Source organism: Pseudophryne corroboree, chromosome 7 (assembly GCF_028390025.1).
Source record: "Pseudophryne corroboree isolate aPseCor3 chromosome 7, aPseCor3.hap2, whole genome shotgun sequence".
Taxonomy (NCBI): Eukaryota; Metazoa; Chordata; class Amphibia; order Anura; family Myobatrachidae; genus Pseudophryne; species Pseudophryne corroboree.
In genome coordinates, this window is record NC_086450.1 from 485864523 (window position 1) to 485890672 (window position 26150).

At 47.6% G+C, this 26150-nt stretch overlaps 1 protein-coding gene across 1 annotated transcript in view; it reads right to left on the reverse strand.

The window, feature by feature from the left end:
* LOC134945670 (uncharacterized) overlaps window positions 1-20292 on the reverse strand; it is a 42043-nt gene extending 21751 nt beyond the window's left edge. Inside the window, exons 1-3 of the mRNA XM_063935111.1 lie at window positions 19876-20292; window positions 8534-8660; window positions 5910-5983 (exon numbers count right to left, since the gene is read on the reverse strand). Coding sequence (XP_063791181.1) covers window positions 5910-5983; window positions 8534-8660; window positions 19876-20263 — 589 coding nt within the window. The 5' untranslated portion in view covers window positions 20264-20292. The remainder of the gene's footprint in view (window positions 1-5909; window positions 5984-8533; window positions 8661-19875) is intronic.
* Between the last annotated feature and the right edge of the window lie 5858 nt (window positions 20293-26150).

Here is a 26150-nt window from a genome sequence, read left to right on the forward strand (position 1 = left end):
GGTAATGTGTTAAACAAAACAGATTGTTGGGTATGCTCTCAAGTACCTCAGGGACATAGCAAATCAGGGCTAGTACCATTTCCTTTAACGTTAGGGGAGGTACTTGAGCTAAGTGGTGGGAGACCGGTGGACCGGAGGTTTAACATCTCCAGCCCTCCTAGTTTGAAGCTCCACCAATACCATGTGGATAGGTCCCTCTTATGTTTTAATATCTCCAATCCCCGTAAGCCGGGAAATTGGGAAGTGTCATGGAGCAACCTTACCATGACCTTCTCACACAGAGCAGATAGAATGCCTACAGATACAGAGCTCGTACGCCACATAGCCAGTAGAGGAAAATCTTTCCGGTATCGATATACCTTAGGAAATAGGATTACTAGAGTTGGAGAGGTATCACCAGGATACTGTGCACATATCGTACAAACTGATACGTGCATTAAGCAGATGGAAGAATTAGGGTCAGGAGATTTCACCTGGAAGGTTTGTAACATGGTCATGTCCTTCTCCGTCCCTTATGTTCTCCCCGATGATGCATATTTCATATGCGGGAGAAAGGCGTACAAGTGGCTTGCCCCAAACTCTGAAGGATTGTGTTATATTGGAAAAGTATTGCCTGAAGTGATGACTGTTACACATGACAAAATGAAGGACATACACCGTGGTGCCCAAGCTCCTTATACTCACACTCATTACGAGCACCGAGTTAAAAGACAACTGTCAGAAAGGTTAGAGCATCCGGTCTCTGATCTTATCCATGAATCCACCGGGATTCAGGTTCTGGTAGCGTTAGATTTCACTCGTACCGCTCGGGGAGTGATGAATTATAGATACATTTCCGCACTCGCCAATTTGTTAGATAATATCACTGAAATGTATGATGACACGTTTAGATACACTGGAAGAGAACTTCAAGCTTACAAAACAGAACTAGTTCAGCATAGGATGGTTCTTAATTATCTTACAGCAGTAACAGGCGGATATTGTGTTACATTGGCAACACAGTACGGCATAAAGTGTTGCACGTATATCACAAATAGCACCGAGGATCCGGTAGAGGTCATAGACCAAAAGATGGATGATATTCTGCAATTAAAGTGGGAATTTCGTCGAAAACACAATCTCACCCTTGCTGCTGTAGGTAATGAGCTGACTGGTTGGGTGTCATGGTTGAACCCGCGAAATTGGTTCTCCGGTTTGGGAGACTGGGCTCAAGGAGTCATAATGGATGTTGGAAAGTTTCTACTATGTATCTTGGGTGTCATTATATCGATTGGATTGATATTTAGGTGCGGGCAGGCTTTAATGAGGTGTAAACAAAGTACAAAAGTGATGAGCTTGAGGAGTGAGGAAACCGTAATTAACCTGGATTTGATTTATGACCCAATGATAGAAACCAGAATGTGAGGAGAATGCGATTATACGGTCCGTTTCTTTCACCTGTTTTTCTGCTTCTCTCCAAGATACAAAGACCCCCTTGGACGAGGAAGTTGACGAGACACTATACAGACAACAGACAAGCACCAAAGAAGGATTTTGACCACTTGAGAAATGGACACTTGATGAAATTTGCCATGGATCCCCAGTTTCCCTAGTACTTTTAAACTCACGCTAGCCCAACATTTTTTGTAAATCTGATGGCTCAGACAAAGCTATTTGCTCATGCCCAAGGAGCAATACAGCGCAAAGAAGACGACTCTCAACAGATACCGAACACAACTTCAACGACAGATGTACATTTCCCTGACATAGAATATCATTGCATTTTCCATAAGTGTTCTTTATCTTCATCTCTACAACCCTCAGGTAATGACACACATAGACGATAGGGAATACAGGCACAGATATCAGCAACCACATACCTCCCCCATTCATGTATCATCAACTAAAATGTGCATCCCCATTTTGTTACAACTGAAAGCCGAAATGAGCTCGGTAGAGTTTGACAGCCCATCCACAGACCCTTAGTACGGGATAAGAAGGAATTCAAATGTATACTTCGCAATACCTCGAAGCTTGATTTACAACACGTACGGCACGATGATACATGACCCCCCCAAACATGGACTCAGACACACACGCTTCTGCTATCTCACTAGGTCATACCCCCTTCACACCTACTCCTCTCTCCTTCCCTACCCAACCATGGAAATGAATTAACCCCTGACATATATTTTTCTCCTTTTGAAATGTTTTAGAAGGTGGCAGTTATTTATTGACTGCCAAAGGTTGGACTGTCAAAGTCAGAAAAATATCTCTATGCACACTGCCATATTTGCACCTCATTCATGTCCGCGCTGCGCAGGCGTACGCTCTCCCGTACGTACACATACTCACAGCCGCGGGCACCCGCAGGCGCACGGTATGCGTATTTACGGTAGAGTTTATGTAGTCATAGCGTGCGATTCATACGTTACATATTTTCAGTATTAATGTAGTTTATAGATTATGGTCCCTTTGATAGATTCTGAAAGTTTGGTTAATATAGAATGTCCCTGAACGGAGGAATCCCTCTTTGTATTGTGCGAAGGGTCTAACAGGAGTCAGACAGTGGTGTTTGGTACCTATCGGAAGAGTATGTAAATAGCAATATTCCGGTGTTGGTTTGGAGCGGATTAATCGCTCGTGCGAATAGTTATGGACATAAGAAGTTATGTCCATTTTATTTGTTCTTACTTAGTCATGCATCTGAACAGTTGGAGACAGGCATCAGTGGGTCTCAAATGGCTCTTTGACCTCAGAGATCCCCCAAACAATAGTTTGCATGTTAAGAGGGCCTCATATCTACACATGCATAAGGTGAACACAGGAATAGTAATTGAAGATCAATTGTACTCCAAATCAGTATCTTTCCCGCAGACGGAGTGCAATAGCCTTTAATTACACTGAGCTTTGAGACTCAATGAAGAAGGCCAACACCTGTGTTTACAAATGGGGCTGGATTTGTATACAGGAAAATAAGGGCTGAGACGTCATTGTCTCAACTGAAAGTGGACATCATGAATATAGAACAGAACCCAGACAGGATTCTGTTTTGTATTCGCCAAACAATAGCTCTCCAGAAGACAGGAATGTGTTAGTTATCACCCATTGTTTTGCATAACCAAGACCACTGATACAGTTTACCTGTATGAATCAACCTATGACCTTTGTTATAATGCGAAGCCGAGTTCCTGCGTCCAATGGACAGTGAGACTGTAGGGACCATTAGATTGCATTGTGTGAGTAGCATAAAAGACGGGTCTGTGACATCCAGCTTGCACTTCTCTTCAAATGGTTCTCATTGCTGATAATCAGGAAGCTGGATGTCCAGAGGCGCTTGCGATCGTTTCCCCTTGTGCGTAAGTGTTTCTCCGCAATTGTATTTGTCTTCTCGTAATCATTGTCTTACTGTGAGCCAATTTTCTCTCATCTCTCTCTCTGCATTTCTCTCTCTCTATTCTCTTTTCCCTCACATCTCCCCTAGACTAGTATTGTATTGTATTAGAATAGTATTGTATTTTGGTTAGGAAGTCTCTGTTATATTGTAGTGTATCATTTGTACTGTTATCCCCTTTTACAAGTATATTAGATATAATACAGTTAATAGGCTTTGGACCCTAAACCAGTATCTGTGTATTTTCTATAGTGTTGTGTTCACTTGAGCGTCGGTGGCGCTCAAGCAGCTTTGTAGTTAGTCAGGTTACACAAGGTTGCACTTACACCCTGTACTCACATTAAGGTATTCTGTGTATTTCATTGGTATAAGGTTTAGACATAAAGGTATAGCATTGTGAGCGTCTGCGCCGCTGGTGACCTCCTCGTGGTCTCGAGCGTATGCTACGCCATAGCGAATCATTACTCTAGTCATAACCAATAACGTGTTCTGTGATCACTGGGCCGTGAGCGAACGTGACGCTTGAGCGTCTCGCCTACGGCTGAGCGATCGTTACGCAACCGGCGTACCCATACGGTACTTCTTAAGTAAACAGCGTACAGTGTTCTTAGACTTCAGCAAAGGGTTGTTAAATACATAAAGGAATTCTGCTTTGTTACCACCAGAGCAGTACAGCACTGCCGGTAAAAAAAAAAAAAAACCTGTTCCTCTTGGCGCCCCCTCAAAATCCTGCACCCGGGGCGCATGCCCCCTTAGCCCCCCCCCCTAGTTACGGCCCTGAACTGGGACACACAGGTATGCTAACATGCGTGTAACTGGGAGCTGTGAAAAACAAAACCAAGGCATCTACCGCAAAATCTGTAAATACAAACGCAATAAAAACAAAAAGGAAAACAAAAATCTACATGGTTTTTACAAAATAAGTCTCCAGACTCCATGGAGGGGAAAATATCCAATCTTGATCCTGTGCTATACGCCAGTTTACTTACATCCCAGCATTAAGTCCGAGATTATCTTAATCCCTGAACATGGAGAAGGGGGTACAAATTTGGAGGCTTTGGTCCCTAGTTTTTCAGTTTGTTCAGTAATGTGGCAATTATATATATTTGCTTGGTTGAAGTCCTTTCTGTTCCACACCAATATAGGAGTGGAGGTGAAAGCCTGTGTGTTGTTCCTGATTGCGTGTGCCTCTCTAATTTTTAATCCCCTTCTTGACACTGTCCTCTTGCCTCTTCTCATAATGTGAAAAGTCATCAAATATGGAGGTTGTATGTTTGTAGCTAGATATGATTCAGAGAACTTGGCGAGCTTTTTGCAGAGTGACCACCTGTGGCTGAAATGATGGGTTTATTAAACTGTGCATGTCCTGTGTAAACAACATAAGGGTGGGTGGGAGGGTCCAAGGACAATTCCATCTTGTACTTCTTTTTTTTCTTTGCATTATGTGCTCTTTGGGGCCTACTTTTTAAAACTGACATCCTGTCTGACACTGCAGTGCCACTCCTAGATGGGCCAGGTGTTTGTGCCGCACACTTGTGTCGCTTAGCCATCCATCGACATCGGTGCAACCTTTTGGCCTAAAAACAATATTGTGAGGTGTGAGGTGTTCAGAATAGACTGGAAATGAGTGGAATTTAGGATCAAAATTACCCCCAAATTCTGTGATTTTAGCTTTTTTTATGATTTTTAAAAAAAATCATCCAATCCAAAACTAAACCCCGAAAGGGTGGTTTTGGCAAAATCAATCCAGATACAAAACATGAGCGAGGCTCCAGATCCAAAACCAAAACACAAAACACAAAAAGTGTCCGCCGCACATCTCTAAAAAAAACAAAAGGGTGAAGCACAGAGTGGAGTGAGATTTACCACAACAACAACAACAACAAGCCAATTAACAATTGTTAATTATACACCTTTCATATAACTAATAACATATATATCTTATTTTAGTTTTGCACTCCAGTATATTAATAATAAGATTGCACCCACGAGAGTATTAATGTTACTTTCCTCTGTCATCAATATATAATGCTTGTCCTTATTACCAGTGTATTGGGAGTCCTCGCCTTCTGATTGGCCAGATAATGTAGCTGTGGAGATTTTTGTGGTGTTTTTTTTTTCTGGCAATGTGACTATTTGTAGTCCTCCGGGCATCACTGGTGGGTTTCAATCAACTCTCAAACCCATGGAATAGTAAATATGTGAGTTTGTACATGAAAACCACCAGCAATGAAAGGCTAGTTGGAAATGCCACCAAACCCACCCTTTAGTAAATCCCCCCTTAGTGCTCTGACTCTTTCATGTGACAGGCATTAATTATACAGTAGAAGATTATACATGAGAAGCTCTATAAGATCCATGACCTTAATAGATATCCGCATTCGTAATGGACTTTCTGTCCCAAACAGAATCAGGACCAGTACTAGTAAGTGAAGGTTTCTGAAGCCTCATCTCACCATTGATACCAGTCTATGTGACGTTGGCTATTTTCAATGCAATCATTATATCATTATAACGTTCAAAAGCTTTCAGTTACCTGTCATTTTTATACAGTTACTGATAAATATTTTCACCTCTGGCTTTTCCCCTTCTGCAAGTCCGGCCTTGGCACTAGAAAATAAAGAGAATAATGACAGTCAGGAGCTGGTTGGTTGGCACTTTACCTCCGTCCACTTTATCTCTGTCAAAAATAGTGCTAACTTCCATGCACAGTGGGCAGTACACAGTGGTATCAATGGGATTGGTGTCACCCGGTGCTGTGCACTCCGTATGTGTGGATCTAAAAGTGCTCATGAAAGGAGGCGTGATCTCCTTCTTGCAAAGCCACACCCCTGATGCATGACGTTTTGTAGAACCCCAGTTTTCATGATGCTTGGGGCTTTCCAGTGCCCCAGGGGCTACTGCACAGCCCCCAGCCTCTCCGGACACATGGGCACAGTGTGGATGATGCACACAGGCATAATCCATCACCACTGTCCAGTGACACCACCCAAGGGGTTGACACCAAAACAGCAGAGCAGCTCTGCTATTTTGGTGTAACCCCTTCGGATGGTGTCACCCAGTGTGGCCCACATCCCCACACTCCCCCCCTAGTGACGCCACTGGCAGGACAGGCTTCCACATGGAGATACATGGACTTTTACTGTAGATGGATGGATTATCACTATAGGGTAAAGAAGTAAGCAGGGTAGTGTAGCTGGAAGGAAAAGCAACCACAGGTGGATCAGGATCAGGACCTTTGGTGCTATTAGATGAGGCTGCAGCCATGTAGTCACATTACTTAATAGATCATTTCATTTACACCGTGGCAGGGAAAAGCTTTTACATTGCGAACTTACAGTTGTTTGTAATAGAGATGTGTGACGGGCACTTTTCGTGTTTTGCGGGTCATTCCGACCCAATCGCTCGCTGCAGTTTCTCGCAGCGCAGCGATTGGGTTTGGAGCTGAGCATGTGCTGGCACCGCAGTACCCCGTGCATGGCAGCCGTCATTGCCTAGCGATCGCCTCTGAGGCAGAGGCGTTCGCTGGATGGGAGGGGGCTGGGCGGTGGCATTAAGCCACCGTTTAGGGGGCGTGGTCCGGCCAACGCAGGCATGGCCAGACCTTTGGGGGGGCAGGCCACGTCGGCTGCGTGACGTCACACGCAACCGCTGCGGGCCGTGGAGCGAAGAAGTAGCTCCCGGCCAGCACGCTAAAGCTGCGCTGGTCGGGAGCTACACTTTAAGTGCAAAGGCATCGCCGCTTCCTCCACATGCCACTCAGACCACCCACTTTCCTCCACATACCACTCAGACCATCCCACCTTCCTCCACATGCCACTCAGACCACCCCACTTTCCTCCACATACTACTCAGACCACCCTACCTTCCTACATGCCACTCAGACCACCCCACCTCTCCCCAAGTGCCACAACATATGCCACTTTGATTAATCCACATGCAACTCTGACATTCTCATGTGCCTCCACATACCTTCCAGACCTCCTCACGTGCCTATACATAGCACTCAGTTACCCCACATTCCCAACACATGCCACTCTAACGACCCCATATGTCAATTAGACCAACCCCACATGTTGCTCAGACCTCCTCACGTGCTTTCACATGCCACCCAGACTAACCCACCTGTTTCCATATGCCCCTTATGATACCCTCCTGCCTCCGCACACCATTAAGCCTAGCCCACCTGCATCCAAATCACAACACATGCCACTGTGACCACCCCACCTGCCTTCATATGCCCCTCAGATCAACACAACTCCCTCCATATACCCCTCAGATCAACACTGCTCCCTCCATATACCCCTCAGATCAACACAACTCCCTCCATATGCACCTCAGTCCACCCAAAGTGCCACTCAAACCACTCCTTCTGCCTCCACATGCTACTCAGACCACCGCACCTTTCTCCACATGCCACAAAATGTAACCAGTCTATATTTCAGCAACACCCACCCACAATATATTCCCAGTGGTCAGTCACTTGTCATCCTCTGACTCTGCAAGAGGGAATCAAGTGACCGGTCAGAGAAAGACCCGATGCTCAGTCACTCCCTCCTGTCAGTGTATGAGAAGACCTACTCTGAGAGAGGAAAGTGAGTGGTGATCAGGTCAGTCACTGGGCTGAAGTACGGTATGCCGGCGGCGGGGACAGCTGGGTGAGCGCAAATGAGCCCCTTGCAGGCTCCTTGGCTTGCCATGCTGCAGGCACGGTGGGGCGCTACTTGCGCCATGCTATTTATTCTACCTCCTGGGGGGTCGTGGACCCCCAAGAGGGAGAATAGTTGTCGGCATGCCGGCGGTCGGAATTCTGGCGCCGGTACACGAAGCGCCGGGATTCCGGCCGCCGGCATACTGAATACCACCCAGTTACTGACCACTCATAACTTGGATCACTGTGATGGGTAGAGAGCTGGGGAATGTATTACAGATGGTGGTTCAGTGGACGGCTAATGATCAGGTCACCTGGATGTGTCTAAGTCAAAATACTAATGTAATAAAAGTGTCTCACCCGGGCACCTTGTACTTTCTCATAGAGGTGTGCAGGAAAACCTGCCCTGTACAGCCAGCCTACTGTAAATGTGTGACGTGTGAACAGCCGAGTGTCATCACACTGCACTGACCTGACCCTATAAAGTCAAAAGGTAACAAGTCACTTACCTATAAACCAACACAGGAACAATGAAGTCTGTGCAATTTGGGTCCATGTCAGATCGCTCCACTTCTATCATCATATCAGTGTAATTATCTCTCCAAACCACCTTCTCACCTACAGGGATGAAGTTTCCTGGCAAAAACACAAACAAACATACTGAGGTGGCATTTACCTGTAAGACCAAAGCTCACCTGATCGTAATCATTTCCCCAGTGCTAGGAAACACCGGCTTCACGTCTACCACCAACTATCAAGCCACAACACTCATTGCTGTGGTGCACAAGGGGGGGGTTGTTCTCTACCCAAAATGCCCCCTTTACACTTGCGCCGCAAGTCATTGGTCTACGTGGAGGGACCGGAGCAAATATAACACAATTCTATCCTAATTGCATCATTTTGGCCCCACCTCGTCTTCATAATTCTGTGAATCCCAACGTTATGCTGGAAGAGTGCTGAACCTAATGAGAGAGAGAATATGGCAGATACTGGGAATTGAGGAGTTGTGTTGGGTTTCAGCAGCTTGCCCCTGACATCTGGGTCACTCCTATACACTCGGAATAAATATGCATATACCAGACGTTGAGAAAAAGGATTGTACAATATGGCGCACAAAGGGGGTAATTCAGACCTGGTCATAGATGTGCTAAATTTAGCACATCTACGATCAGCTTCCCTGACATGTGGGGGGACGCCCAGCACAGGGCTAGTCCGCCCGCATGTCAGTCCCTGCCCCGTCGCAACAGTACAAAAGCATCGCCCAACAGCAATGCTTTTGTACTGGAAGAATAGCTCCCGGCCAGCGCAGCTCCTGTGCACTGGCCGGGAGATAGGCGTCGCTGCTCGGGTCGCAGCGGCTGCGTGTGATGTCATGTAGTCGCCGCGGCCTGTCCTTGCAACGGTCCGGGCACACCTGCATTGCTCGGACCACGTCCCGTAAACAGTGGCTTAACGCCACCATCCCGCCCCTTCTCACCCAGCGACCGCGATCGTGAGCCTAAGACACCCGTCGAAATCACACAGCACCGATCAGGTCTGAATTAGGCCCAAATTGTATATAAAATATAACTTTTAGTAAATCTCAATAAAATATATCCAGTGAAATATGATTAAAGGACAGAATACATAGAAACACTTACATACAAACTGTGTAAAAAAAGAACAGAAATGTGAATTAAAACCAAAGGCTCACTGTGTGTTATTTACACTTAGAGAAATATAGTAATTAGTATACAATGCATATATATATGCGGGAGTGTGTGTAGATAATGGAATTATTCAACGCCAGCCTATATCTCTATTAGGATATTCTAAGGTTTATGGAATTGGATGGTATTGTCACACAGTGGGCAGGATTTAATGGAGTGCAATGTTTTTCACACATTCCAACTCGCACCTTCCTGCACTCTGAGAAGGTGCGAGTTGGCGGCGCAACTCTCAAATGTAATGCAGTGCGAGTTTTAAGTAAAACACTTAACCTGCATGCGAGGTCTGGCGAAAAAAACAGACCTGAAACCTAGCGGTTAAATTCGGACCTTGTAATGCGAGTTGCCAGAGCCGTAACTAGGTGTGTGCGGACGGTGCTGAGCACACAGCGCATTTGCCCTGTGGGCGCACCATCTGCAATCACACCATTTGTCCGCCGCTGGCCGCTGTAATGTAAAATAGTAGCGTTGCGCCCTACTCCTTCTCTGCCGGACGCACCGCTTCTATTATGCATCGCAGCGAGCAGAGCTGCGCTGGCCAGTCTGAGTCTCTTCCCCTGTGTGTGTGCGCTCTTCTCCGCACCTTCCGTGTTCTGGGCTGGAGCTATGCTGCGCTGCTGCTGCTGACGCTCAGCACAGTAAGTAACATGGAGGAGTGTATCTCTTATCTCTATTATAGTGTGGATGCCGGTGATTTCTGAATGAATCTTCTGTTTATGTAAAAGACGTGCTTGCCGGCTTGCTCACATTCCTCACAATAGGAATGTAAAACATGGTCAATCTAACAAAAGTAACCTCCCGACCTCTAGCCATGCCTCACCTGATATTAGTCTCGTGGAAGGACCCCATTTGCGTAGTAGAAGTATATGTGTAAACATGCACTTCTACCTGTCCGCTGGATCGGGTTAGCGGTGGTTTGTTGTTTTTAACCCCTGGGATGCCTACTTGGCATGAAGAGGACCGATCTACACAGGATTAGGTGAGTATAACATTTTTATTTACAGGTACCCGTGGACTTGACAAGGGGACCGAGGGGCTCCGTGGGACACTAGGTAAGTATATGTGAGTGTGTAAGTGTGCATGTATGTTTAAATAACATTTTTCAGTACTTTCATAATGTGTCCTGTGTTTTTTTATATTTCCTTTACTGCGGAACTACAAATACCAGTGTACCCTTTAATGTCCCACATGCTGGTACCTGTGGTTCTCCAAGTACCAGTATGCTGGGGAGGCTTGCTAGGACTTGTAGTTCCACAGCAAAAGACAATATAATTTTTTACAAACACAATGGCTATCAGCCTGGCAACCACAGCCCAGGGGTGCCAGGGACAGCCTCGGGCTTCATCTCTGGCCATTGTTTGCCTGAAGAGGGGGAACCCCTTTATTTTAGGGGTCCCTACTCCCCCAGGGAATCTTGGCCAGGGGTGACTAGCTTTTGGGGGGACCTGCATATCAGTTTTTTTTAAAAAATTTTAAACTTTCTTTACTTTCACACACAGAGACATGTACGGATCTCACTGATGCTTCTGCCAATCTCGCCAGCCAGAAGCTGGTCTATATATTGGCGATTTTTTGGTAATATTTTAGGTGCTAGTTGTAAACTCGCATCCTATTACATTGCCCGAGTTGTATGTTTGCAATGGCAAAACATCTAGATGCGAGTTTTGTAATTTTTTAGACTGCAGGAATAATGCGATTTTGCATATTTCCGCATCCCATTACATTGGTCGACTTTGCAAAATGTGCCAGTTTAGTGCTAAACTCGCACATTTCTGCAAAATCATACTGCAGTACGGGGGTAATTCAGACATGACCGCTGCTGTGCGTTTTCGGTCTGAACTGCGCATGCATATGCACCGCAAGGTGCAGGCGCAATGGTCCGCTGTGACGGGGAGCGCCGGTCAGCGACAGGATTGTGCGAAAAATCACATCACACTGGCGAACACAAGGGGATCGACAGGAAGGGGTCTGAATTACCCCCTACATTTTGCCCTACATACAGTATATAGGCCCTCATTCCGAGTTGTTCGCTCGGAGTTTTTCATCGCATCGCAGTGAGAATTCTCTTAATGCGCATGCGCAATGTTCGCACTGCGACTGCGCCAAGTAATTTTACTATGAAGAAAGTAAGTTTACTCACGGCTTTTTCTTCGCTCCGACGATCGCATTGTGATTGACAGGAAATGGGTGTTACTGGGCGGATGCACGGCGTTTTAGGGGCGTGTGGCTGGAATCGCTACCGTTTCCGGAAAAAACGCAGGAGTGGCCGGGGAAACGGTGGGTGTGCCTGGGCGAACGCTGGGTGTGTTTATGACGTCAGCCAGGAACGAAAAGCACTGAACTGATCGCACAGGCAGAGTAAGTCTGAAGCTACTCAAAAACTGCTAACTCGTTTGTGATCGCAATATTGCGCATACATCGGTCGCACATTTAAGAAGCTAAGATACACTCCCAGTAGGCGGCGGCTTAGCGTGTGTAACTCTGCTAAAATCGCCTTGCGAGCGAACAACTCGGAATGAGGGCCATAGTACAAATATTCCCATGTCTGTGATATAAGGTGTAAACTCAGGATGGGGTTAGGTGTAAATTACCAGGTGCGGATCCATAAGAAAATGAAAGGGGGGGACACCATGATAGGGGAACGGTAATAGTTATATTTACATGCACCTAAGGCACGCGTGCTCACAGATAAGGGGTGTGGTATCACCGGGGGCGTGGCCTCACAGAATACGCCATCAGGTAATGATTGGCTGTAGGAGCGCATCCTGGTTTATTGCCAATGTATCACCCTGATGAAAAGGCTGATTGGGCCTTGAATTGTTGGTCACCTGTTCCATTAGGTATGGGAGCCTGGAAGGCACCCCAGCACAATATAATTATTATAGTGTTTAGTTGGTGGTGGTAGGTGCAGCATACCTTGTTTTGGGCACTGCACTGAGACTCAGACTGCAGGACATGAACTGCCCCCATCTGTGATTAGCAGAAGCAGCCAGCTGGATCTCCAACAAGCAGCATAAGACATCTGCAGGACAATCCTGTCACAATCACACAGCATAAGACATCTGCAGGACAATCCTGTCACATCACACAGCATAAGACATCTGCAGGACAGCCCTGTCACACTCACACAACATAAGACATCTGCAGGACAGCCCTGTCACATCACACAGCATAAGACATCTGCAGGACAGCCCTGTCACACTCACACAACATAAGACATCTGCAGGACAGCCCTGTCACACTCACACAGCATAAGACATCTGCAGGACAGCCCTGTCACTATCACACAGCATAAGACCTCTGCAGGACAGCCCTGTCACAGTCACACAGCATAAGACATCTGCAGGACAGTCCTGTCACACAGCATAAGACATCTGCAGGACAGCCCTGTCACATCACACAGCATAAGACATCTGCAGGACAGCCCTGTCACAGTCACACAGCATAAGACATCTGCAGGGCAGCCCTGTCACACTCACACAGCATAAGACATCTGCAGGACAGCCCTGTCACAGTCACACAGCATTAGACATCTGCAGGATAGCCCTGTCACACTTACACAGCATAAGACATCTGCAGGACAGCCCTGTCACATCACACAGCATAAGACATCTGCAGGACAGCCCTGTCACAGTCACACAGCATAAGACATCTACAGGACAGCCCTGTCACAGTCACACAGCATAAGACATCTGCAGGACAGCCCTGTCACAATCACACAGCATAAGACATCTGCAGGACAGCCCTGTCACAATCACACAGCATAAGACATCTGCAGAACAGCCCTGTCACATCACACAGCATAAGACATCTGCAGGACAGCCCTGTCACATCACACAGCATAAGACATCTGCAGGACAGCCCTGTCACAGTCACACAGCATAAGACATCTGCAGGACAGCCCTGTCACAGTCACACAGCATAAGACATCTGCAGGACAGCCCTGTCACATCACACAGCATAAGACATCTGCAGGACAGCCATGTCACATCACACAGCATAAGACATCTTCAGGGCAGCCCTGTCACACTCACACAGCATAAGACATCTGCAGGACAGCCCTGTCACACTCACACAGCATAAGACATCTGCAGGACAGCCCTGTCACATCACACAGCATAAGACACCTGCAGGACAGCCCTGTCACAGTCACACAGCATAAGACATCTGCAGGACAGCCCTGTCACAGTCACACAGCATAAGGCATCTGCAGGACAGCCCTGTCACAGTCACACAGCATAAGACATCTGCAGGACAGCCCTGTCACACTCACACAGCATAAGACATCTGCAGGACAGCCCTGTCACACTCACACAGCATAAGACATCTGCAGGACAGCCCTGTCACACTCACACGGCATAAGACATCTGCAGGACAGCCCTGTCACAGTCACACAGCATAATACATCTGCAGGACAGCCCTGTCACAGTCACACAGCATAAGACATCTGCAGGACAGCCCTGTCACAGTCACACAGCATAAGACATTTGCAGGACAGCCCTGTCACACTCACACAGCATAAGACACCTGCAGGACAGCCCTGTCACAGTCACACAGCATTAGACATCTGCAGGACAGCCCTGTCACAGTCACACAGCATATGACATCTGCAGGACAGCCCTGTCACAGTCACACAGCATAAGACATCTGCAGGATAGCCCTGTCACACTCACAGAGCATAAGACATCAGCAGGACAGCCCTGTCACACTCACACAGCATAAGACATCTGCAGGACAGCCCTGTCACAGTCACACAGCATAAGACATCTGCAGGACAGCCCTGTCACACTCACACAGCATAAGACATCTGCAGGACAGCCCTGTCACAGTCACACGGCATAAGACATCTGCAGGACAGCCCTGTCACATCACACAGCATAAGACAACTGCAGGACAGCCCTGTCACACAGTCACACAGCATAAGACATCTGCAAGACAGCCTTGTCACATCACACAGCATAAGACATCTGCAGGACAGCCCTGTCACAGTCACACAGCATAAGACATCTGCAGGACAGCCCTGTCACATCACACAGCATAAGACATCTGCAGGACAGCCCTGTCACACTCACACAACATAAGACATCTGCAGGACAGCTCTGTCACAGTCACACAGCATAAGACATCTGCAGGACAGCCCTGTCACATCACACAGCATAAGACACCTGCAGGACAGCCCTGTCACACTCACACAGCATAAGACATCTACAGGACAGCCCTGTCACAGTCACACAGCATAAGACATCTGCAAGACAGCCTTGTCACATCACACAGCATAAGACATCTGCAGGACAGCCCTGTCACAGTCACACAGCATAAGACATCTGCAGGACAGCCCTGTCACATCACACAGCATAAGACATCTGCAGGACAGCCCTGTCACACTCACACAACATAAGACATCTGCAGGACAGCTCTGTCACAGTCACACAGCATAAGACATCTGCAGGACAGCCCTGTCACATCACACAGCATAAGACATCTGCAGGACAGCCCTGTCACAGTCACACAGCATAAGACATCTGCAGGACAGCCCTGTCACAGTCACACGGCATAAGACATCTGCAGGACAGCCCTGTCACAGTCACACAGCATAAGACATCTGCAGGACAGCCCTGTCACATCACACAGCATAAGACATCTGCAGGACAGCCCTGTCACATCACACAGCATAAGACATCTGCAGGACAGCCCTGTCACATCACACAGCATAAGACATCTGCAGGACAGCCCTGTCACATCACACAGCATAAGACATCTGCAGGACAGCCCTGTCACACTCACACAACATAAGACATCTGCAGGACAGCCCTGTCACACTCACACAGCATAAGACATCTGCAGGACAGCCCTGTCACTATCACACAGCATAAGACCTCTGCAGGACAGCCCTGTCACACTCACACAGCATAAGACATCTGCAGGACAGCCCTGTCACAGTCACACAGCATAAGACATCTGCAGGACAGTCCTGTCACACAGCATAAGACATCTGCAGGACAGCCCTGTCACTATCACACAGCATAAGACATCTGCAGGACAGCCCTGTCACATCACACAGCATAAGACATCTGCAGGACAGCCCTGTCACAATCACACAGCATAAGACATCTGCAGGACAGCCCTGTCACTATCACACAGCATAAGACATCTGCAGGACAGCCCTGTCACATCACACAGCATAAGACATCTGCAGGACAGCCCTGTCACAATCACACAGCATAAGACATCTGCAGGACAGCCCTGTCACAGTCACACAGCATAAGACATCTGCAGGACAGCCCTGTCACAGTCACAGAGTATAAGACATCGGCAGGACAACCCTGTCACATCACACAGCATAAGACATCTGCAGGACAGCCGTGTCACAGTCACACAGCATAAGACATCTGCAGGACAGCCCTGTCACAGTCACACAGCATAAGACATCTGCAGGACAGCCCTGTCACAGTCACACAGCATAAGACCATACTTACCGACTTTTTGGCTGCTCTCTCCGGGAGAGAGCAGCCAGGTCGGTGCGGCAGGGGGTCCGGCTGCGCTGTACTTGCAGAGGGGGGCGGGCCGGAGGTGTGGCATAGGCGGGCTGGGGGCGTGTCAAAGGTGGACCAGGGGCGTGACTACGGGATCGTCCCGTGTAAGCCCCGCCCCCGCTGTGTAATGCCGCTATTGCAGGCATTATACAGCAGGGGGCGTGACTATGATGACGCGATTCAACAAGAATCGCGTCATCGCCTGCCCGGACCGCCCACTTTACTCGCTAAGTGGGCGGCCGGGCAGAGGGGGGACCCCTGTGACTGGGAGACTTGTCTGCTCTTCCGGGGGGCCGGGAGGGTCACCCGATTTTCGGGAGCCTCCCAGCCATTCCGGGAGAGTAGGCAAGTCTGCATAAGACATCAGCAGGACAGCCCTGTCACACTCACACAGCATAAGACATCTGCAGGACAGCCCTGTCACACTCACACAGCATAAGACATCTGCAGGACAGCCCTGTCACATCACACAGCATAAGACATCTGCAGGACAGCCCTGTCACAGTCACACAGAATAAGACATCTGCAGGACAGCCCTGTCACATCACACAGCATAAGACATCTGCAGGACAGCCCTGTCACATCACACAGCATAAGACATCTGCAGGACAGCCCTGTCACAGTCACACAGCATAAGACATCTGCAGGACAGCCCTGCAGGACAGCCCTGTCACACTCACACAGCATAAGACATCTGCATGACAGCCCTGTCACATCACACAGCATAAGACATCTGCTGGACAGCCCTGTCACATCACACAGCATAAGACATCTGCTGGACAGCCCTGTCACACTCACACAGCATAATACATCTGCAGGACAGCCCTGTCACAGTCACACAGCATAAGACATCTGCTGGACAGCCCTGTCACACTCACACAGCATAAGACATCTGCAGGACAGCCCTGTCACAGTCACACAACATAAGACATCTGCAGGACAGCCCTGTCTCAGTCACACAGCATAAGACATCTGCAGGACAGCCCTGTCATAATCACACAGCATAAGACATCTGCAGGACAGGCCTGTCACATCACACAGCATAAGACATCTGCTGGACAGCCCTGTCACACTCACACAGCATAAGACATCTGCAGGACAGCCCTGTCACAGTCACACAGCATAAGACATCTGCAGGACAGCCCTGTCACACTCACACAGCATAAGACATCTGCAGGACAGCCCTGTCACACTCACACAGCATAAGACATCTGCAGGACAGCCCTGTCACAATCACACTGGCCGCCTTCTCACAGCTGAGGCTGAGTGTGACTGCACCTAGCATGGTGGTAAAGGAAGTGGAGGAGGAAGGTGACCCGCTAATTCAGCCAGTGTGCTTTCACATCGCACACTGACCCGGGTCGACACGGCAATATGCCGTGTCGATACCGGGTTATTTGTGCGATGTGAAAGGGGTATAACAGTCTTACTCCATGCTGGCATTTGAACCCCGCGCCCGGGCTGGACTCTGGCCGGCTGGCAGTGGGGGAGGTAGGTTGCGGTGTGAGCAGAGGGAGCTCCAGCCTCCCCATTGGTTAACACATGGACTTGCTGTTAGAGCCGTGGCGGGTCCTAGTGCCTGCCGGCTCTTTTGTCATACCTGACTGATGGAAGTAACAGTAGTGCTGCTGCTGTACTCCTTTTGAAAAACAAGAAGAAGTCAGAAACAACAAGGGGAAGCACGGGCCCGGGTGCCCTCCCCCCCCCCCCCCCCCCAGCCTGGATCCACCTATGTAAATGACTCAGCAGATAGTAATAATTATCCAATCAGACAGGTTATACAATTCCGTTATCTGCCCATGCCATCAATCCTGCAGAACCCCAGAGACTAATTATATTTCCCTATATCACTGTTCTCAGAGAGAATTATCAAACCAGACAGGTTACTAGAGTCAGAGGCCCGGCTGTGCTGACAATCCTCTAGAACACCAGATAAATCACACTTAGGTCGACAGTCATTAGGTTGACATGGAAAAAAGGTCGACATGAGTTTTTTTTTTCTTTTTTTGGTGTCATTTTCTTCATAAAGTGACCAGGAACTCCAATTAGTGCGCCGTGTCCCCTCGCTTTGCTCGCCATGCTTTGGGCAAGGTTCCTCACTCCGCTACCGCAGCGCTCGGCACAGGTGACTATTCCCAGTTGTAGTCCACGTGGATGGTAAAGTATGAAAAAGTAAAAAATATAAAGAAAAGTGAAAAACTCATGTTGATCTTTTTCCATGTCGACTTAGTACATCTCGATCTAGTGACCATGTCTACCTAATGCTTGTCGACCAATAGTGGTCGACCTAATGACTGTCTGAGTGTCAACCTAAGTGTTGTCGACATAATGACCGTATCCCTGGATTGGTTGCTGGGTGAAGGTCAGTTCTCTCACAGCATGCACTCTCTCTCTCTCTTTCCCTCCCTCTCTCTTCCTCCATCTCTCCCGCTACTCCCTCTCTCTCTCCCTCTCTCTCAACCCCCTCTCTCCCTCCCTCCCCCTCTCTCTCTCCACCCCCTCTCTCTCTCTTGCCCTCCGTCTCCCTGCTCTCTTCCTCCATCTCTACCACTACTGCTACTCCCTTTCTCTCTCACTTCACCAACTCTCTACCTCTCTCTCTCCCACTCTCTCTCTCTCTCCACCCCCTCTCTCTCTCTCTTGCCCTACTCTCCCCTCTCTCTTCCTCCATCTCCCCCTACTGTTACTCCCTATTTCTCTCTCTCTCTCTCTCCCTCCCCATCTCTCTCTCCACCCCTCTCTCTCTTGCCCTCCCTCTCCCCTCTCTTTTCCCTTACCTTCCCCTCTCCTGTTACTCTCTCTCTCTGTCCCTTCCTCTCTCTCTCTCTCCTCCACCTCTCTCTCTCTTGCCCTCCGTCTCCCTGCTTTCTTCCTCCACCTCTCCCGCTCCTGCTACTCCCTCTCTCTCTCACTCCACCACCTCTCTCCCTCCCCCTCCCTCTCTCCACCCCCTCTCTCTCTCTTTTGCCCTCCCTCTCCCCTCTATCTTCCTGCATTTCCCCCCTCCTGTTACTCCTCTTTCTCTCCCCCCCCCCCCTCTCTCTCTCTCTCTCCACCTTCCCTCTCTCTTTCCCTCTCTCCTATCTCTCTTCCTCTATCTCTTCCCCTCTTGCTACTCCCTCTCTTATTCCCGTTTCCCCCCCCCCCCCTCAGTCTCTGTCTCTCTCTCTCTCTCCCTCTCTAACACCTGCTCACTGTCTTTCTCCATATCCCCCTCTCCCTGTCTCTGTCCCTCTCTCCCACATATCATGTGAGGCCACGCCATTTGTAGTGAGACCACTATAAGGCATGTGCAAAGATACCTAGCACCCTAATCACCCTCCCCCTCCCTATCATGGTGCCCCCCCCACCCCACCGTCCCCTGTCGTTTTACTCCAGTCCACACGTAAAAGCTATTTCACAAGATTCATACTTCTTTCATTGTGCCCCACCTGCAGTGCACATGGCTTTACCGAACTGCTAACAAATTTGCTGCTGCGATCAACTCTGAATTACCCTCTTAGAACAGTATATAGCAGATATAGTACTATGTAAGCAGTGCAGCTGTACAAGTGACGGCAGTAATGTGTATAACAGTATAACATGGTCATTATAGTCCCAGCTCTCACTTACCCAGTTGGGCATAAACTTCAGCTCTCTGGAAGCCGTCCATTCTATTGTACCCTCTGTTGTCCACCATGGTGATGTTACCGGTGAGCTCATAGGCTTTTCTTATCATAGTTTTTCCTCCATCTTGATCTCCAGCCTCAGCATGCTCGATGAATCCCCCGTCCTCTTCCAGGGCGTATATACAAGAGTTGATCAGAGAGGATTTCCCGTGACCTGTATAACCGAATAGCTGCAGGAGAACCCGGTTATACCCCTGATTCCCCCGAGCGCAGTCACCGAGGCTGAAGGTCCGGATGTTGTCTCTCAGCTGTCTGTGATCCATGTCTCCTAGCTCTCTCTCCGTCTGTCTTATAATATATATCCTGTGCTCAGAACTATTTATATTATGCATCAGGCTACGCAGTAACTGCCTCTACATTCTTTCACTTTCATTTTAGAAATTGTACAATTCCAAAGTGCAGCCCTAGAGTCAATTTAACCACTTAACTGACAAACGTTACCTTTCAAAATCGTTCATCGCATTTTTTTTAAAGTATTTTTTAAAATATTAAAATATTATATTATGTCATAGTTGCCTACCCTCCCTCATTCTGCAGGAGACTCCCTGAAATAGTAGCAATCTCCCTCACTCCCTGAATGGTCCCTCAATCCCCCTGAACAAAAAAACAAAGATACATAGATTTAAATGGTATCATCAGTGCCATTTCCCTATATTGGTTATAAGGCACAATGATCCCTATGGCTACATGCATTTTAAAGGTTTATTGTGGTATAAAGGTTTCTTGTGGTATAAAGGTTTCTTGTGGCCACTTACAGTATATGGAACCTCTTGTAAAACACAATACACAAACACATCCTGCAAAATATGAGTCTTTTCTTCAACAAGTAGATCTTACTAACTTTGGGGCTCATTTATATTTGGATGTAAGTCATTTTCATGACGCCTCTCAGATGTAGCGGTACACGTCCACGGTAATAGGTGTTAGCTTCACAATCTTGCTGAAATGCTTTTTCAAAAGTAGGCAAGTATGTATTATGCATAACAGATCTCTTCTTCAAAAACTGGGGAACACAGAGGGGCGGTGTGGTCACATATGATCTGACCATGCCAGTTAAGAGGTAGTAGTAATAATAATAATAATAATAATAATTTTTTTAAAGAACATTAGGGAGGCTTGTGCTGATACAGAGGCTTGTGGTGTCCATTAATTTGAAGGACATTAATTAAAATGATAGCTAAAATTTTAACATAATTATGACATTACATCTGTGTTAAACCGAAGGAAAACAGAAGGAAAACAATCTACCCGCAATCTGGAACACTGAAGGACTGCTTCCAAACAAATGTGAGTCCACTTAATGGGGGTACACACGGAGAGATCTGTGCTTAAAATCTAAGCAATCTGACTAGATTGCTTAGATTTTAAGCACGGATCTGCCATGTGTATGACCCCCAGCGATCGCTATCACCGGTGCTAGATCTAGCTGGTAGCTCACTTCAGCGCTGTGTGAAGTGAGCGTTCCCTCGTCATCGTCAACCCTCGCTCAGCACATCGCGCTGTGCTGAGCGGGGGAGAGAGATGTGTGCCGAGTGGTTTGCTCAGCACACATCTCTCCCGTGAGTACTCCCCTTTACTCTACTCATCAACTACTTCAATCTGAGTGACCTGGACACTTATAACTTACAGACAAACAATGGTAGCTACTCAATCATTCCTGGAGATAATTATACATCAGGTGCTAGAAAGGGGGGGAGGGTGCTTTTTCTCCCCCTAATATCCCTTCAGTACAATAAAAAATTGCCTGTAACCGTACCTGAACCTGTCTGCTAATAGAAATTAAGATAATTGGTCGCATGTGTTTGCAAAAACCACCCTCTCTGTCCACTTATAACTTATCTCTGTGTTAGGAAAGCTGCAAGACCTTTCCACTTCATCTGCAACTTCTCAAATTTATGTTTATTAGTGATGTGCACCTGACATTTTTCGGGTTTTGTGTTTTGGTTTTGGATTCAGTTCTGCGGCTGTGTTTTGGATTCGGAAGCATTTTGGCAAAACCTCACAGAAATTTTTTTGTCGGATTCGGGTGTGTTTTGGATTCAGGTGTTTTAAAAAAACAACAACTAAAAAACAGCTTAAATAATAGAATTTGGGGCTCATTTTGATCCCATAGTATTATTAACCTCAATAGCCATAATTTCCACTCATTTCCAGTCTATTCTGAACACCTCACACCTCACAATATTATTTTTAGTCCTAAAATTTGCACCGAGGTCGCTGGATGGCTAAGCTAAGCGACACAAGTGGCCGACACAAACACCTGGCCCATCTAGGAGTGGCACTGCAGTGTCAGGCTGGATGGCACTTCAAAAAAATTGTCCCCAAACAGCACATGATGCAAAGAAAAATGAAAGAAAAAAGAGGTGCAAGATGGAATTGTCCTTGGGCCCTCCCACCCACCCTTATGTTGTATAAACAGGACATGCACACTTTAACCAACCCATCATTTCAGCGACAGGGTCTGCCACACGACTGTGACTGAAATGAATGGTTGGTTTGGGCACCCACCAAAAAAAGAAGCAATCTTTCCTTGCACAAACTGGCTCTACAGAGGCAAGTTGTCCACCTCATCATCATCCTCCGATTCCTCACCCCTTTCACTGTGTACATCCCCCTCCTCACAGATTATTAGTTCGTCCCCACTGGAATCCACCATCTCAGGTCCCTGTGTACTTTGTGGAGGCAATTGCTGCTGGTGAATGTCTCCACAGAGGAATTGATTATAATTAATTTTGATGAACATCATCTTCTCCACATTTTCTGAAAGTAACCTCGTATGCCGATTGCTGACAAGGTGAGCGGCGGCACTAAACACTCTTTCGGAGTACACACTGGAGGGAGGGCAACTTAGGTAGAATAAAGCCAGTTTGTGCAAGGGCCTCCAAATTGCCTCTTTTTCCTGCCAGTATACGTACGGACTGTCTGACGTGCCTACTTGGATGCGGTCACTCATATAATCCTCCACCATTCTTTCAATGGTGACAGAATCATATGAATTGACAGTAGTCGACATGTCGGTAATCGTTGGCAGGTCCTTCAGTCCGGACCAGATGTCAGCATCAGCAGTCGCTCCAGACTGCCCTGCATCACCGCCAGCGGGTGGGCTCGGAATTCTTAGCCTTTTCCTCGCACCCCCAGTTGCGGGCGAATGTGAAGGAGGAGATGTTGACAGGTCACGTTCCGCTTGACTTGACAATTTTCTCACCAACAGGTCTTTGAACCTCTGCAGACTTGTGTCTGCCGGAAAGAGAGATACAACGTAGGATTTAAATCTAGGATCGAGCACGGTGGCCAAAATGTAGTGCTCTGATTTCAACAGATTGACCACCCGTGAATCCTGGTTAAGCGAATTAAGGGCTCCATCCACAAGTCCCACATGCCTAGCGGAATCGCTCTATTTTAGCTTCTCCTTCAATGTCTCCAGCTTCTTCTGCAAAAGCCTGATGAGGGGAATGACCTGACTCAGGCTGGCAGTGTCTGAACTGACTTCACGTGTGGCAAGTTCAAAGGGTTGCAGAACCTTGCACAACGTTGAAATCATTCTCCACTGCGCTTGAGTCAGGTGCATTCCACCTCCTTTGCCTATATCGTGACCAGATGTATAGGCTTGAATGGCCTTTTGCTGCTCCTCCATCCTCTGAAGCATATAGAGGGTTGAATTCCACCTCGTTACCACCTCTTGCTTCAGATGATGGCAGGGCAGGTTCAGGACTGTTTGGTGGTGCACCAGTCTTCTGTACGCGGTGGCTGAATGCCGAAAGTGGCCCACAATTCTTCTGGCCACCGACAGCGTCTCTTGCACGCCCCTGTCGTTTTTTAAATAATTCTGCACCACCAAATTCAATGTATGTGCAAAACATGGGACGTGCTGGAATTTGCCCAGATGTAATGCACGCACAATATTGCTGGCGTTGTCCGATGTCACAAATCCCCAGGAGAGTCCAATTGGGGTAAGCCATTCTGCGATGATCTTCCTCAGTTTCCGTAAGAGTTTGTCAGCTGTGTGCCTCTTATGGAAAGCGGTGATACAAGCGTAGCCTGCATAGGAATGAGTTGGCGTTTGCGAGATGCTGCTACTGGTGCCGCCGCTGCTGTTCTTGCTGCGGGAGGCAATACATCTACCCAGTGGGCTGTCACAGTCATATAGTCCTGAGTCTGCCCTGCTCCACTTGTCCACATGTCCGTGGTTAAGTGGACACTGGGTACAACTGCATTTTTTAGGACACTGGTGAGTCTTTTTCTGAGGTCTGTGGACATTTTCGGTATCGCCTGCCTAGAGAAATGGAACTTAGATGGTATTTGGTACCGGGGACACAGTACCTCAATCAAGTCTCTAGTTGCCTCTGAATTAACGGTGGATACCGGAACCACGTTTCTCACGGCCCAGGCTGCCAAGGCCTGAGTTATCTACTTTGCAGCAGGATGACTGCTGTGATATTTCATCTTCCTCGCAAAGGACTGTTGGACAGTCAATTGCCTACTGGAAGTAGTACAAGTGGTCTTCCGACTTCCCCTCTGGGATGACTATCGACTCCCAGCAGCTACAACAGCAGCGCCAGCAGCAGTAGGCGTTACAATCAAGGATCCATCGGAGGAATCCCAGGCAGGAGAGGACTCGTCAGACATGACAGTGACATGGCCTGCAGGACTATTGGCTTTCCTGGGTAAGGAGGAAATTGACACTGAGGGAGTTGGTGGTGTGGTTTGCAGGAGCCTGGTTACAAGAGGAAGGGATTTAGTGGTCAGTGGATTGCTTCCGCTGTCATCCAAAGTTTTTGAACTTGTCACTGACTTATGATGAATGCGCTGTAGGTGACGTATAAGGGACAATGTTCCGAGGTGGCTAACGTCCTTACCCCTACTTATTACAGCTTGACAAAGGCAACACACGGCTTGACACCTGTTGTCCGCATTTGTGTTGAAATAATTCCACACCGAAGAGCTGATGTTTTTTGCATTTTGACCAGGCATGTAAATGGCCATATTCGTCCCACGGACAACAGGTGTTTCCCCGGGTGCCTGCCTTAAACAAACCACCTCACCATCAGAATCCTCCTTGTCAATTTCCTCCCCAGCGCCAGCAACACCCATATCCTCATCCTGGTGTACTTCAACAGTGACATCTTCAATTTGACTATCAGGAACTGGACTGCGGGAGCTCCTTCCAGCACTTGCAGGGGGCGTGCAAATGGTGGAAGGCGCAAGCTCTTCTCGTCCAGTGTTGGGAAGGTCAGGCATCGCAACCAACACAATTGGACTCTCCTTGGGGATTTGTGATTTAGAAGAACGCACAGTTCTTTGCTGTGCTTTGCCAGCTTAAGTCTTTTCATTTTTCTAGCGAGAGGATGAGTGCTTCCATCCTCATGTGAATCTGAACCACTAGCCATGAACATAGGCCAGGGCCTCAGCCGTTCCTTGCCATTCCGTGTCGTAAATGGCATATTGGCAAGTTTACGCTTCTCATCAGATGCTTTCAATTTTGATTTTTGGTTCATTTCACTGAACTTTTGTTTTTTGGATTTTACATGCTCTCTACTATGACATTGGGCATCGGCCTTGGCAGACGACGTTGATGGCATTACATCGTCTCGGCCATGACTAGTGGCAGCAGCTTCAGCACGAGGTGGAAGTGGATCTTGATCTTTTCCTATTTTACCCTCCACATTTTTGTTCTCCATTTTTTAATGTGTGGAATTATATGCCAGTAATATATCAATAGCAATGGCCTACTACTATATATACTGCGCACAACTAAAATGCACCACAGGTATTGAAAGTAGATGGATAGTATACTTAATGATGACACAGAGGTAGGTACAGCAGTGGCCTTCCGTACCGTACTGCTATATATAGTATACTGGTGGTCACTGTGTCGGCAAACTGCAAAACTAAAATGCACCACAGGTATAGAATGTAGATGGATAGTATACTTAATGACGACACAGAGGTAGGCACAGCAGTGGCCTTCCGTACCGTACTGCTATATATAGTATACTGGTGGTCACTGTGTCAGCAAACTGCAAAACTAAAATGCACCACAGGTATAGAATGTAGATGGATAGTATACTTAATGACGACACAGAGGTAGGTACAGCAGTGGCCTACTGTACCGTAATGCTATATATTATATACTGGTGGTCACTGGTCAGCAAAACTCTGCACTGTACTCCTATATAATATTATACTGGTGGTCCCCAGTCCCCACAATAAAGTAGCACA